Source organism: Bison bison, unplaced genomic scaffold, assembly GCF_000754665.1.
Source record: "Bison bison bison isolate TAMUID 2011002044 unplaced genomic scaffold, Bison_UMD1.0 scf7180017864491, whole genome shotgun sequence".
Taxonomy (NCBI): Eukaryota; Metazoa; Chordata; class Mammalia; order Artiodactyla; family Bovidae; genus Bison; species Bison bison.
In genome coordinates, this window is record NW_011495050.1 from 14,199,697 (window position 1) to 14,214,987 (window position 15,291).

Sequence of the window (15,291 nt, forward strand, 5' to 3'; positions counted from 1 at the left end):
CAGTGTCAGACTTTATTTTTCTGGGCTCCAAAATCACTGCAGATGGTGATTGCAGCCATGAAACTAAAAGACACTTACTCCTTGGAAGGAAAGTTATGACCAACCTAGAATAGACATTACTTTGCCAACAAAGGTCCGTCTAGTCAAGGCTATGGTTTTTCCTGTGGTCCTGTATGGATGTGAGAGCTGGACTGTGAAGAAAGCTGAGTGCCGAAGAATTGATGGTTTTGAGCTGTGGTGTTGGAGAAGCCTCTTGAGAGTCCCTTGGACTGCAAGGAGATCCAGCCAGTCCATCCTAAAGGAGATCAGCCCTGGGCGTTCATTGGAGGGACTGATGCTAAAGCTGAGACTCCAATACTTTAGCCACCTCATGCGAAGAGTTGACTCATTGGAAAAAACTCTGATGCTGGGATGGATTGGGGGCAGGAGGAGAAGGGGACGGCAGAGGATGAGATGGCTGGATGGCATCACTGACTTGATGGACATGAGTTTGAGTGAACTCTGGGAGCTGGTTATGGACAGGGAGGCCTGGAATGCTGCAATTCATGGGGTCGCAAAGAGTCGGACATGACTGAGCAACTGAACTGAACTGAATCACAAAGATACCAGGGTTCAAGATAACCCAGGAAAAGGTACAGACTTTTTACAACCTTAGAAATGTGATGTCTCTAATCATTAATTGTGTGGAACATGCTATTTAGATTTAATTAATCATCATTACTTGTGTGAAATGTTATTTAGAGTACCTTGAAAAGTATTTTTCTTCTAATTGAAATCCATTGCTGCTACTCTGGTGGTTGACATAGATTCACAGTGACCAAAACATTTGTCTGATCTTTACTTGTAGAGACTATATATTTTGGCAAGTGTTTTTTTACTTTCCTTATCTTGTAAGAATAACAAAGAAAATATGCCCTTGATCATCTTGGTCTTGTAACAAACCAGTGATAGTCCCCGCCCTCATCTTAGGAATTTAATGGTTCAACTGTTTAATCGAATGACCTAATCGTAGGATTTGTGGGAGTTTATGATTAAAGGGAGGAGTGTAATACTGACTCCATCTTATTTGCTTCCCCGTAAGGGGATCACAGTTATTATACCACAAAGGTGATGAGAGAAAGTATAGCATAAGGGATAATAAGAGGGTAAGCTTTGGGACCAGACTGAGTTCAAATCCAAACTCTCCTACTTACTGGCTGTGTCACCTGAGGTCACCTTACCTCTCTGACCCTCTGGATCTCCTTCTGCAAAGTCAGACCAAAGAGAATATCTATTTCATAGGAATATTTTTAGTATGAAATGAGATAATGTATATAAAACACTTTGTCCTGGCACACAGCTAACAGAGCATCGTGGTGATGATTTAATAACATGAAGGAAACTCATAGTATCTTTCTGAAAGAAGGATAAAGATTTGTAATATGTCTCCTCCTTTCTGTGATACAGCCAGTAACATTTTAAGACCCCTAGTCTTTGCGTCACCAGGTATGAGGGGTACTTCTCTTGTTTTTCCAATGTTTAAAGTGCCAAATCTGTACCCAAGTAAGGCAGAAGCTCCAAAGTTGATCATAGGTTTAATTTTTTTCAACTATAATTTTTTTCTTTTTTTGGTCCAACTCTAGAATTTTGGCAAACCAAATAGATTGTCTTTCAAAACAGAATATATTGAGTGAATTGATAGATTCTATAGAGTGAAGCAAGTTTGTGGGATATAATCACAGGAGAAATGAACCTGCTGTAACCCGAGTGACCTACAGCATGAATAACTCAGCTTGAATGAAAAGATACGGTGTGCGCATGCCTTCCAACATGGGTAGCCTGATCTCTGCTGCTTTCTTTGGGCATCACCACAAGCAGAACCTTGGGAGGGGAGTCCAGGCACAAAGAGGTTTGCCTCATTTCATAACTTGGAAGTGACGTCTCAGCTGAGTTGGAAGGAGGATGCCATTTATTTTAAAGGGATGTTTAGCGCTCCTTGGGCCTTTCCTGGTGGCTCAATGGTAAAGAATTCACCTGCAGAATAGGGGTTTGATTTCTGGGTCAGGAAGATCCCCTGGAGGAGGAAAGGGCAACCCATTCTAGGATTCTTGCCTGGAGAATCCCATGAACAGAGGACCCTGGTGGGCTACAGTCCATGGGGTCGCAGAGTCGGACATGACTGATGCAACTGAGCACCCACACACTAGCTCTCCTTTCTCTCTGCTGTTCCAAAGCTCTTTCTCTCTACTGCCCACACCCTTTTCAGCATAGCTTTATGTTCTAGACTTGTATATAATCTTGATTTTGCACTGAATCATGTCTGAAGCTTAGCCAAAAATTCTGGATTTTCCCTCCTGAATGTTTCATTCAGAAGTGAGTGTATGGTTAGGGAACCTACACTAAAAAAAAAAAAAAAGAAAGAAAACACCTCCCTGGAGGATTCTACTGTCTCTGGCTCATGATCTAGCTTTTGGAACTCTCAGCTGAAAAAGAAACATCCCTGTGTCGTCTTCCCTTGAGTTTTACCACGGGCGCAATGTTGATACTGAGTTCAAAATGCTAAATGTGTTGCTTGACCCCAGGAAACTTTGAAGGCCTTTAACCCCAGAGAATAATTAATATGAGAAATGGAGGTTGTAGGCCAGGTCCACTGGGGAGCTAATACAGCCCACAAGCACCCTGATGTGTGGGGGGACTGGGTGGGGAGGTTGATGCCTTTCTTCAGTCTAGTATTTACTGATTAATTTGTTTGTTCAGCAGCCATTTAAATGATTATGAGATCAAAGACATTTTGCTGGGCACAAGGGATCCAAAGAGTATAATGGAGAGAGTACAGGTTTTAGAATCTGCCAGATGTTGGTTTGACTCACTGCCGAGCTGTGTGATTCTGAGCTATTTACTTAACTTCTCTAAACCTATTTCCTCATCAGTTCAGTTAAGTCGCTCAGTCATGTCTGACTCTTTGCAACCCCATGAATTGCAGCACGCCAGGCCTCCCTGTCCATCACCAACTCCTGGAGTTCACTCAAAATCACGTCCATCAAGTCGGTGATGCCATCCAGCCATCTCATCCTCTGTCGTCCCCTTTTCCTCCTACCCCCAATCCCTCCCAGCATCAGAGTCTTTTCCAATGAGTCAACTCTTCGCATGAGGCGGCCAAAGTACTGGAGTCTCATATCTGAGTGTCATCTGCATATCTGTTATTGACATTCCTCATCTGCAAAGTGAAAATAATGCCTACCTTGCAGGCTGTCATAAGGATTAGAAAACACACGTGAGGCACCTCATCTGGTGCTAGAAGTGATTTATCATGTACTGCCAGGTAGAGTATCTGAAACTTGACATTTTCTTTACCCCCACAGCAATGTCAAGGTGGATATGATTGATAATATCAGTTTAGAAAAGAGAAAACTAAGCCTTAGGAAACGTTGATCAGTTGATCCAAGATCACTAGCTTTGGAGAGGCAGAGCTCTGGTTTGAATCTATGACTACCTGACCCCCAAACCCATGTCCTTAACCATGTGTCCTAGACGCCCGGCCCATCCAGTGTCATGGGACTCCCCTGCCACTCCAGGCTGGACCTGGCAATGACCTATCTGTGGACTGGCCAGGCATCCATGACTGTGTGTTTTAGCTCAGCAGGGAGCAAGGCACACTGAATTCTTCCCTTGGGAGTATGCAATTCAGGCAAAAGAGATTGAGGCTGTTGTAAGGGGGAGGTGAGCTAAAAGGTCATGGGATTTTTTTCAGGGCCAGAGGTCTCTTCATAGTTCATGTGTAAGCTGTAGTTGAGGGCAAAAGCCCAGTGGAGCCCAGGAAAAGCAAGAGAGTTCACTTGATGATGGACGACAGAGACCCTATGGTTTTGGCTCCTGACCATATTCGGTGTTAAAATCTTTGCTCTAACTTACCATATCAGTTGAGATCTCTTTGAGTGAATATCTGTAACTTGATTTTTAGAAAGTCTCTAACCAGTACTCTGTGACACATATTGGCATTAAATTGTGGCTATTTGTACTTATTCACAAACTAGTAGCCATGAAATACAAGTACACATAAAATTGCAACAAAAGGTGGCAAATATTTTAGGGAGGGACGTTGAAAGTTCTACAAGGGCACAGGGGAGGGGGCACATTTATGGAGGCTGGAGCCCCCATCCCCTCATGTCACCCCATGTTGACTGTCCTCATGTCGGGCCTGACACCTAGGTGTGCCATAGGCTAGACGCTCTGATGTGGCTACCATACAGAAACCATTACTTACGTTCTTTTTACTTGTAGGTATGTCTTCAAGTTCCAAATTGTGTTGAATCCAAATTAAATAAATGCTTGCCATATGATGATAGTCCTAAATATCATTTCTTGGACTTCTTTTTTCATTTACTTAATGGCTATCGATTCAAGATCAAGACAAAGGGATTAAATCATCTTATTCAAATAGAATTATCTTAAAAGGTACCTTCCCTTACAGTATGAAGTCAGCTTTGGAGCAACTTGAAATTCTTCTCTGCTTATCCCATCACTCCTAATCAAGTGAAATCAGTATCATTTTCTCTGCAGAAGTTGATGTTTTTCTGACTTAATTTAAGAGTGGCAAATGAGCATGATGGTTTTCTGCACATTTTACTTATTTTGAGTAAACTTAGGGTGCATGGTTGTACATCCTAGCAGAATGGTTTGGTTCTTACATTTTTTGATGATGGTCAATGACATGAGAATGTGCATGAAGTGCTTAAAGTGGTAGTCTAGAGCAGAAATGTTCACCAATCCACTTACCCCCTCAAGAAATTTCATAGGTTGCATCTTGATAAAAGGTATGGAAAAGAATAAGCAATGAATCTATGCAGTGTATATTTACAGAAAGTCTAGGTTACAGATAAGCTATCGTGTATGCTGTGCTTAACAGTTCATAAAGGGTTTTCAGTTATGATGAGGTCATGGACTTTCCTCCTAGAAGTCTGTCAGAGCAATATTAGTTGTTGTCTAACGCTTTTCTGTCTTTTGAAAAGTAACTATTGCTGTGTCCTTATCCAGGGACTTTTAAAGCTGTAGAATTGAGAAAGAAATACTGAAAGCTGGTTCCAAATCCAGTTCTGCTGCTGATTAGCTGTAGGAACTTGGATAGGTCACTTGAGTTTTTGTGTGCCTGGCCTGCTTCATTTCTAAAGCATTTAGCAGAGCTGGACTAGAGCAGAGGGTAGTGATGTCAGGCATACTTGCTCTCTCTCCACTGTTTTGAACACAGCCCACTGACTAAGGTTGGGAAGCCAACGCCAGCAGAAGCCTTGGTTAGGAATCATCACCTAGTGATCAGCTCTTGTACTTGACATTAAATCTCCGTGCATTTCCTGGACCAGAAGTTAATGAAGATCATTTTTAGATTTACAGTTCCATTCTCGTAGATAAAGAGATGTGAGAGGAAAAGACCTGGTGTTTGCAGGTAGTTTATGGTAACTTTCCTCAGAAGAAAATGGAAACCTGAGTTTATGAATAATACTTTTTCCTCCTAAATACATGCTTGCATAATTTCAGCAGATTTCATCTTGTTTTCTTTCTTCTTCGCCTCCTTACCTTCAAACATCTTTTTAATAGAAATGTAATTACTATATTTTTCCTCACCCTGCATTTGGATCTTGCTATGTATTCTTTAGTCCACTACAGAGCTTACCATTGCCAGCAAAAAAAAAAAAAAAAAAAGAAAAAAAAAGAAAAAAAAAGACCTTCAGTTGCGGTTAAAAGAAAGTATTTAAGAAGTGAGAGCCTAAAAACTCCCCTGTATATATATTTTAAACCAGAGATACTCTTACAGTAAAAGTGAATTATTGCCCCCTTGTGGTAGAGTTATATATTTGTTTTTTCACACAAATGAAATTCTGGACAGGATATTTCAGGCTTCACTACCCCGAAACTCTTTGTCCTTACAGTGAATCTAAAGTAGTTATGAAAACAACTTGAGATATTTTTGAAGCCACCTCTCTGTTTATTCTCACTCATCTTAAACTCTGTGGAACTTGGTCTAAATTGATTTTCCTTTTCTGTTTGAGGTACCAGATATCAAAGAACTTAAATCAGCTGGAGTGATCAATATTATATGGAACAAACTCAGATATTATTCAAGTTACTTTTCTGTAATCTTGATTGCTTCACATGAGTTGATAAGGACTCAGGCATAGAAGTTGTGTCCTATACCTGAAGAACAATAATTTTACCCAGAGCTACTCACCGAGGAAATTTTGAAACACCACGTGCAGGACATCGTAGTGGTAATAAACTTAATTCATAAAGGTTTAGGTCATCCTCAGGATTACTTTTTCTCTTCTACTCTCATCAGTTTGAACAATGAAATAAGACTTTTAAACTAAATGGGACTTCCCTTTCAGCGAAATAGGCAGCAGACCTCATGCCTACTAAATTGTCTCTGAGAAGAGTAGAGAGGCCTCAGAGAGAAAGGAAGCCATTTTGTAATTGTCTTTTTGCAACAAAAAACAGTAAAATTTTACAAATACACAGAATTGGTTTATTGATTTAGTGCTTACAAGTTAGTATAAATCTGCATAGGTAGTACATATTCTGAATTCTGAATCATTTTCATGTTATATGTTCAGAGAAACCCATTTTCTTGGTTATTTTTTACTTTGGATGGTTGTCACTCTCCACCAATGGCCTTGTAATATGAACAAGATAACTAGTAAGTTATCTCCAGATCGTGTGTATATTTTTAAAAGCACATGCTCTTTTTTTTTTTTTTTTACATAAAGATGAAAAGACTAAGTGACTACTTGGAAGTTTCAAATTATGACTTGAAATTCAAGATGTCTAGTGAAGTTTCCTTAGTAGGTGGCTGGTTATTTTTCAACACCATGACGTTTATTGGATTGTCCCTAAAATTTTCTCAAAGAAAATTTGATCACAGTCATCAAACAACTATTGAACAATTTGCCAGTCCTTTAAAAAGACAACAGTCTCTCTGTGAAATGTTTATTTTTTTTTCTTTAGTGAATTCACTGAATTTTATTTATTTTTTAAAATTTTATTTTATTTAACTATAGTTTTGAAAAACCAGATAAAAATACAATTAATGAACTTTGTACTACTGTTATCAAGGAGCCAAATAGACTCATTTCCTTTACTCATTCTAGCTCACTCTCTCTGGCTTTCCAGATGATGTAAATACATAACCATCACTATGTTGTTCTGAACCATTGTGAACAGTGGTAAGATTTTTATCTTGGGCTGTGTAGAATATAGAGGGGTAGGTCCCAGTCATGTTCATCGTATTTGCCTCTTTGGACTCCTTTCTAGATAAAAGAAGCTTTGTGAGCTTAATGTCTAAAATATTTAGGTAGTAGTTCTTAAGGTTTCACAGCTTAGATACTTTTGTGACTGATGCCCCTGCTGAGGAACATGCTTACCACCACAGTACGAATGCTTTTGAATGACAGCTTTTCCTTGTACTCATTATGATAAGTTTTAGGGACAAGTTATAGTAGTACTCCTAGGAATAAATTTGTCATGGCCTTAAAATACAAAAAACTTCAATTCATAGCTGAAAACAAACTATTATTTCTGTAATCATAAAAAAAGAAGTCATGAAAAATTATAGTAGGACATTTAGGTAATTTGCAATTTTCCTAGAATAATAGTAAACATCTCTTACGTGTAAATATCTTATGTGTCCAACTTTAGGTCACTTTCCTAAGATAGATTTCTAGATCTAAGTCAAAAGTTAAGAATATTTTTAATGTTTTTGACACATTGCCAGATGGCTTTTCAAAAAGGCTGTATCAATTTTATATTCTCATAATGCATCCTGATGCCTATCTTATCACAGTCTCACTAGCTTTTACATATTTTAAGAATTTTTCCGGTGACAACTCATCCTCGTTGGAGGTTTTAATTATGAGATTTGATTCTTGAAATATACTTAATAGCTATTTTACTTCCTTTATGAATTATATTTGTCTTTTGTCTGTTTATTTTTAGCTTTCAAAGTATTTCAGGAAGCAGCTGGCACTTTTCCAGAGAATTATCAATCACTCTTAAATAAATAAACCTCAGTTTCTTTAGTTTGCTATTGGGCAAACTAAAGTTGCTCATACAAAAAAAGAGAAATAACCCAGTTTCTGTTTGTTGTCTATATCTCAGTCCTTGTGGCTTTAGATGTTGAAGCAACCTTATGTTATGCATCCAGCACCCCATCTGAAGTCTAAGATTCATTGAGTCAGTAGTTATAGACTTCTAGTCCTCAGTTTCAGCTGCTTTGAAGGATCACTGGAGGTGACTCCCAAGTCCCCATAGTGAATTTCATAAATACAGTGAAGCCCAGGTTCCAGTCAACATCACAGACTTATCATTAAAATTTAGTAAAAATTGGTACTGGTTTCAGGTGATTAGCCTCTTCATCATAGTTGTGGCTATAACAATGGTAATTATGGTCAATTTCATTTGCATGATGTGGCTTACTTTGCCCTGTTGTGTGTGTACATGTGTGTCTACAGAGAGAAGCTTTTATCTTTTTCCATAGTCACAGCTACTGAATTTCTTTTTCAATTTTTTTGTATTGTATTTACCATAAGGAAATCTTTCTCAAAGCACTTAGTAATCAAGATGCAAACCCTAGACAGCCTTTGTATGTTATGATGTATGTACAAGAACCATTGTTCCAATGATGAAAAGACTCTTAACTAAATCTAGTAAGAGGAAAAATCATTTGAAGACCTTCCTTGAATTAGGGAGCTTATGAAAGAATGAAATTCATGTTTGATTGGCAGTGGAGCTGGTATTTTCACAGCTTCATGTAATTTGTGATTCTGACTGATACCTTGGTTCAAAATAATCTATCCTATTTCTGATTCTAATAGCAGCAATCTACAGCTAGATGTTACGAGTATTTCCATAAGGGACTGTTCACTTTTTTCTGTAGAAGAGTTGATAGGTTATCCTGTTGGACCATTTCCACATGTGTGCAAGTCAGTGTCATTATGTTGGTTAGTGTAGCTTTGATAGCATCATTCTAACTTTGTTCATTTTGATGATAATCATGTCTCGCTCGTGGTATTTTACACATCTTTTCATCCTAGGAACACCTTTTTACATAATGCCTTATAAGCTTCGAGGGGAAAGATGATTGTAGTATCTTCATTTTATAAATGTAGAAACTGAAAGTCACAGCCATAATGTGTTACTAGACAACTCAGTTACAAGACTGCCTACCTACTGGGTTTCTTTCCTTTCAGAGGGGCCTTTCTCTATGAAATGCAATGTTTTCCTTAAAAATTGTAATATCTGGGCCAGTCATCTTCTTGCATTTATATAACAGGGCTGTTAATATTTGCTCTGTAGATCAAATTCTGCCTGATCTTGAAGAGATTCTTCTAATAGTGACTTAAGGCCACTCTCAAGTACCCAGGATATGTAGAATTTTTCACTGGAGTTGAACATACCTGAAGACTGACAATCTCCTCATAAAACTCAAACCTTTTCTGCTCATCTTGGGCAGAACATTTTCTCTTGTGAACTAAGAAAGTTAGGTTCATGAGTTGAGTTACTCTTTGGGTGACTGGCATCATATTTGCCCTTAAATGCTCAGGGTGAAAGTGCTTGGTAATGTGAAATAATCTGAAGGTACAGAAGTCATTCTCTGAGTCTAATTTCATAGTCACAGATGTTGACTGTGAACTTAAGTGGAAATGAATTAACAAGCTCACGTGTCCAATATAACTTCCCTTCAAATATATATATTTTATTAGGTTTAATCTTCCCAATTCTTTATATCTGAAAATCTTAGTAGAGTTCAGAAAATGTGTGCAAGACCCCTTTCATACTTTATGGTAGGTTATGTTTTAATAGTTTATTACTCAGAGTTGGCTTAAAGTCAAAACAACCTACTATGGACCACAAAATGTTTTCAGTTCATTTAGTACTGTCCATGGTCAAATCTGGAGAAGGCAATGGCACCCCACTCCAGTACTCTTGCCTGGAAAATCCCATGGGCGGAGGAGCCTGGTAGGCTGCAGTCCATGGGGTCACTAAGAGTCGGACATGACTGAGCAACTTCACTTTCACTTTTCACTTTCATGCACTGGAGAAGGAAATGGCAACCCACTCCAGTGTTCTTGCCTGGAGAATCCCAGGGACAGGGGAGCCTGGTAGGCTGCTGTCTATGGAGGTCGCACAGAGTCGGACACGACTGAAGCTACTTAACAGCAGCAGCATGGTCAAATCTTGGCTAACCAGCTTTAAGTCTTTGGCGTTTGCAATATATCCTACATGAGAAATGATGCTACTGCTAAGTCACTTCATTCGTGTCCGACTCTGTGCAACCCCATAGACGGTAGCCACCAGGCTCTCCCGTCCCTGGGATTCTCCAGGCAAGAACACTGGAGTGTGTTGCCATTTCCTTCTCCAGTGCGTGAAAGTGAAGTCTCAGTCATGTCTGACTTTAGCGACCCCATGGACTGCAGCCCACCAGGCTCCTCCATCCATGGGATTTTCCAGGCAAGAGTACTGGAGTGGGGTGCCATTGCCTTCTCTGACATGAGAAATAGGGCTGACCAAAAACAAAACCAAGCAATGAACCAATAGCACAGAGATGTCATTTAAGAGAGAGATCTAAGGCAAATTTTAGGGTTGTAATAAAATCTCCCAAAACATCTCTAGTTGGAACCAGTACCATATAACTTATTACCAGTGGGATAATCATACAATCATAAAAACTAAGTGTTCAGAAGCATTTCTGAATTTTCTGCCACAATATGAACTGCCTTATGCAGATACTGAATAACTTCCCTACCACACAGCGTTCCATCAGCCAGCAAACACAAAAACCACTTGGCACTTACAGTTACATCACAATAATACATTAGGTAAGTGACATGAAACTAACCTTCTCTTTTCAGTCATTAAGCGTGGATTCGCTGTTAGTGAAAGTAGGGAACATTTATCATTCAACTACATAATTTATATGAAGAATTGAAATGGTGATTGTGAAGTTTTCTTTAATGTATATTCAGCATATATCTTAACAAATTTTAAAATCTAGGAATGTTTGCATAAATATTTTTTCATTTAATTTTGTTTTGATTCTAAAAGAAATTCCAGCCTTTAAATAAATGAAACAGAAATGGACTGAATTTTTAAATGGTAGTCAGCAGTGAATTTTTTTTAACAAAATATTTTAGAGAGAGAACATAGAACTAAGAAAACCTTCATAAAACTTTATAAGTGGAGCGTCTTTTAAAATATGCTATTTTATGTTAAGTATTTCTCTGCCCTCATTAGGTGTGTCTCTTCATTAGATACAGTGTTACTAAATAGTTGTAACTTTACAGTTTCTTTGATTAATGAAGCCTTCCACTAAAGTTTCATTGGGTAGGATTAACTACATTTAAAGATGACAAAATGCCATTATAACATTAATGCCAGAATTTAATGAGAACCAGAAGTTAACTTCAAGGACATTTATAATTTAATATGAGGGTACCCTTATACTCTTACTATTTTACCATAACATCCTATCTTTGTTCTCGTGATAAAAAGTTTAACTCAGCAAAGTTGTACTTATTGAATACCAACTATGTGCCTACCAGGTGCCAGCATCTCATGAGTGAGACTATTTTCCATTCTCAAACAAAACAGACCATTTCTGATCAGAAAGAGGAGAAATGAGAACCACCTTCCTCACTTAAAAGTCCCATGACCTCCTTTAATCTTGGAGGACTCTAGTTTCCTACAGCACGTATCTATCATCCTAACCTCTGGTCTGTTTATTTTCCATGTCATGTCATCAGCCACCTTCTCCACTGTCTGGATTGAAAAGCTGACCAGCTATGTCTATGTAATAAAAGGATCTCAGGAATATTGGATTTCTTAGATGTAGGAAGGATGGAGATCATGGATTAGAATGGAATGTTCTATTTGTGGTACCGAATAGCTATACCTCACAGGAAGAGAAGCTTATGTTTTGTGCAACTACATGATAAAATCGGAAGTAGGGACAGGTAGAAGAGGAAAAAGAGCTGACAGGAGGATTCTTTTCACTCTGTGAGGAAGAACCTTCCTGTACTGAAGCTGTACAGTACCAAACTACAAGTGCAGATGAACTTTCAAGCTCTTTCCTGTTCTAAAAGTCCCATGATTCCTATGTGCTTAGAACCCAAAGAGGGCAAAGGACCTAAAGCAAACATCTATGTTCCTTATTCTTTTTTCTCACAGTTCTATGTAGACATACTTGCAAAGAAATGTTGAGACCTTATAAAGACTGGAAATGGTAACCACAAAGTGGAAGAAGTCAAATACAGTAGAGACCAAGGGAAAACTGCATCCTCAAACTCCTGATGGAGGAAAACTTCAACTATTTAGCTGTGGTCTGGGCTTCCTAGTGGCTAAGGTGAAGAGGAGAAACAGGAATAACGGGGTGTGATTGTTTTTTGGTAGTAAGACACACCCCTGCTAGTTCCTCAGAAACAAGCATTTTTCTTGCTCTCAGTAAGAATACCTTGGTTAGGAGGATTTATATAAAAAGCCATAAACCACATAATAAATGATGTCCTCATGAATTTTTATAGAAAATAAAGAGGTATTCCACATATGTCATTTCAAATATTGGCCTTTGGAGAACACTGAGGGAATAATGTTAAAAGCTAGACATTTTTTTCTCCCTTGGGGCAGGGAGAGGGGCGTTTGAAACTTCTGGTATATTTACTGTAGATAAATGCTTATTTTCTTTCGACCCACTGACATGTGGAGCAGTAGAAATATGTAAAGATGTCTAGTACAGGGCAGCATTGTTAAAAGGAGGAGGGGATAAATGGAATTTTTGTGGCAGAATGATATTTGCAAGACTGATCAGGCCGCTGGGAGGTTTTTAAATATGCCAGTTCCCTGTAACAGGAAGATCAGTCTCTGAGACAGCATATCCAATTTAGTAAATTATTATTATTCCGTCAAAATTAATGTGAACAATTTTCTCTTTGAGGCTGCTTTTTCCATAGGTGATGTTTTCCAGATGGGCTTTGTGTAAAACTCTTAATGTTTTGTGTTTTCTTTCCGAGAGCAAGAGCCTTTTCTGACATGTCTTCATTTCTTTCTCTTCCGGTTATTGTAGGGAAGAGAACTCCAAAAGCAAAGGAGAAAAAAAACAAGAAAAAGAAGAGGAAGCTGATAGAAAGAGCCCAGGAGCAACACAGCGTCTTCCTAGCTACAGACAGAGCTAACCAGTAAAATAAAAGACACGGAGGGTGGAGGTTTTGTTTTGTTTTGGGTGGAGGGCAGGGGGTGGTGTTTTTTGCAAAAGTGCACACAGCTACTCTCCACTCCCGGACATGGTGGCATTTGTGCTGCTCTGACCAGTAGCTGTTCCCAGTAACCTTGTGAAAGGAGGAGCCACAAGCGTGGGCTCTGTGTTATTTATGCTTTGATTTGCATTGGGAGACTGTGAAGGTGGGCGATTGCGACCTGCAGCCAAGGCAGCAGGAGTGAGTGCAGAGCATGTGACTGGGTTCCCTGTGTGCCCCGAGGCGGAGGTGCAAGGCTGCGACCCCCCACCCCCCAACTGGAGAACTGACTTGTGCATATTTATGGAAGGACGACCCTTGGCAGGCAAAGTGCTGTTTCACTTGTGACCTGTGTTTCCCACGCTGTGTATTTTCAAGGATCAGTGTATGTGGATATCTGCCTAGTGTTACCACACGTTGTTCTCGGCATCTGTTACCTTCCAACTGTTGTGTCCAGAGACTGCTCTTAGCGGCAGGAATTCCTGCTCAGTTTCACAGCAGCTCGGATGTGTACATACCCTGCTGGGGCTGCATATAAACCTCTTATTTACTGTATATTTATGCTTTTTTCTGTGTAACAAGTCATACCCAATTAATGTTATGTCTCCCGTTTCTAGTGGTTCCTAACCATCGTCCCGTAAATGACTGTTCTAGTTTTGCGAATTGATGAATGTTTTGCTGCCCCTTGAAACTTCTCTTTGTGGGCTTATTTCTCATTGTAAAGATAGGATAAGCTAGTTTGTACATAGGATCAAATGACCCTTGTCAGAGAATTTGAATATCAATAGACCTTCCCCACTCCTCACCATAGCTAAAGCATGAGGCATCTGGAGGTCAGAAGCCAAAAACTGCCTTTGAGTCTAAGATGTGATGACTTTATGAAACACAACTCCATGAGCAATTACATGCAGTACTTATACTACTACTATGCAGTTTCACAGGCCAGCTAGAGAATTTTTCAAATTTTTACTTTCAGACTTCAATATGTATAGTTTTTATTTAAAGCAGTTCCTGACTTGCAATGACAGAGCACCTACCAATATTCTTGGGTCCGTGTAGAAGTGACCACCTCATGAGACCATGCATGGAATTGGAGGAGAAAACACGATGAATTCCTACAATTACTGGTCAGATCTTAACAGGGCCCCATTAAGCCAGAATTTCTGATTCAAGACTGAGAGAGGAACCCTGTGGAGACTTCCCAGGTGACTTTCAGAGTAGTGGTTTCCAAAAACACCATTGTCCACTAGGGGGTATCAGTTCATAGAGGGTTTTGATAATGATGCTTCTTCCAGAAGCATTATTATCTTCTTGGATGATCCAGAAGAAAATTAGAACCAAAAGGAATGGTGGAAGATTTTTTTGAGGGAAAAAATAAAGCAAGGTAAAAGCCTTTTTTTCTCACCTTGCATTGGCTAAACTACCTCTTTGCATTTTTGTTTAACTTTTGAGTCAAAAGCATCTTACCAATAAGTATAAATGTCATGTACATCATTATGAAAATAATATTGCTATGAGATAAGCCATATATGAATGTTGTATACAACTTTAGGGTTTGCATTTAATCCTAAAGTGTTCACCTCCTTTCACATCTATTTAGACTATATTCCTATTTACTAAGTGGGGAGGGGGCTTCTTTATATAGTGCTTCATTGTTAATAAATCAATACTTGTTCTGTTTCTGGGATGTTCTTTTTGTGCATTAAAAAAATTCAAAATTATTTTTGTGGAGATATTCTTTTCTTTAGAGATACATTTAGGGGGAAAAGCAATATTTTAGCAACTGTAGCCCCAAATAGTGGTCTTTAAAAAGAAGCAACTTTTTAAAACCTGTGTTTGTAAGTATATCAAGGAGATTAGTTTAGCTATAAATTGCATTGCAGCAATGGAGTTGGACATGACTGAAGAGACTTGGCATGCATGCAGAGTGATTAAGAGTGGGCATTTTAAAGCCACACTGCCTGAGGTCTCATTTGGACTCTGAAGTAACCTGGAGCAAACTGTCCTCCTAGGTCTCAGTTTTGTCGTCTGTAAAAAG

At 38.9% G+C, this 15,291-nt stretch overlaps 1 protein-coding gene across 1 annotated transcript in view; it reads left to right on the plus strand.

Moving 5' to 3' along the window:
• RSPO2 (R-spondin 2) overlaps positions 1 to 14,974 on the plus strand; it is a 172,433-nt gene extending 157,459 nt beyond the window's left edge. Inside the window, exon 6 of the mRNA XM_010863463.1 lies at positions 13,085 to 14,974. Within this exon, the coding sequence (XP_010861765.1) occupies positions 13,085 to 13,200 (116 nt within the window). The 3' untranslated portion in view covers positions 13,201 to 14,974. The remainder of the gene's footprint in view (positions 1 to 13,084) is intronic.
• Positions 14,975 to 15,291: the final 317 nt, after the last annotated feature.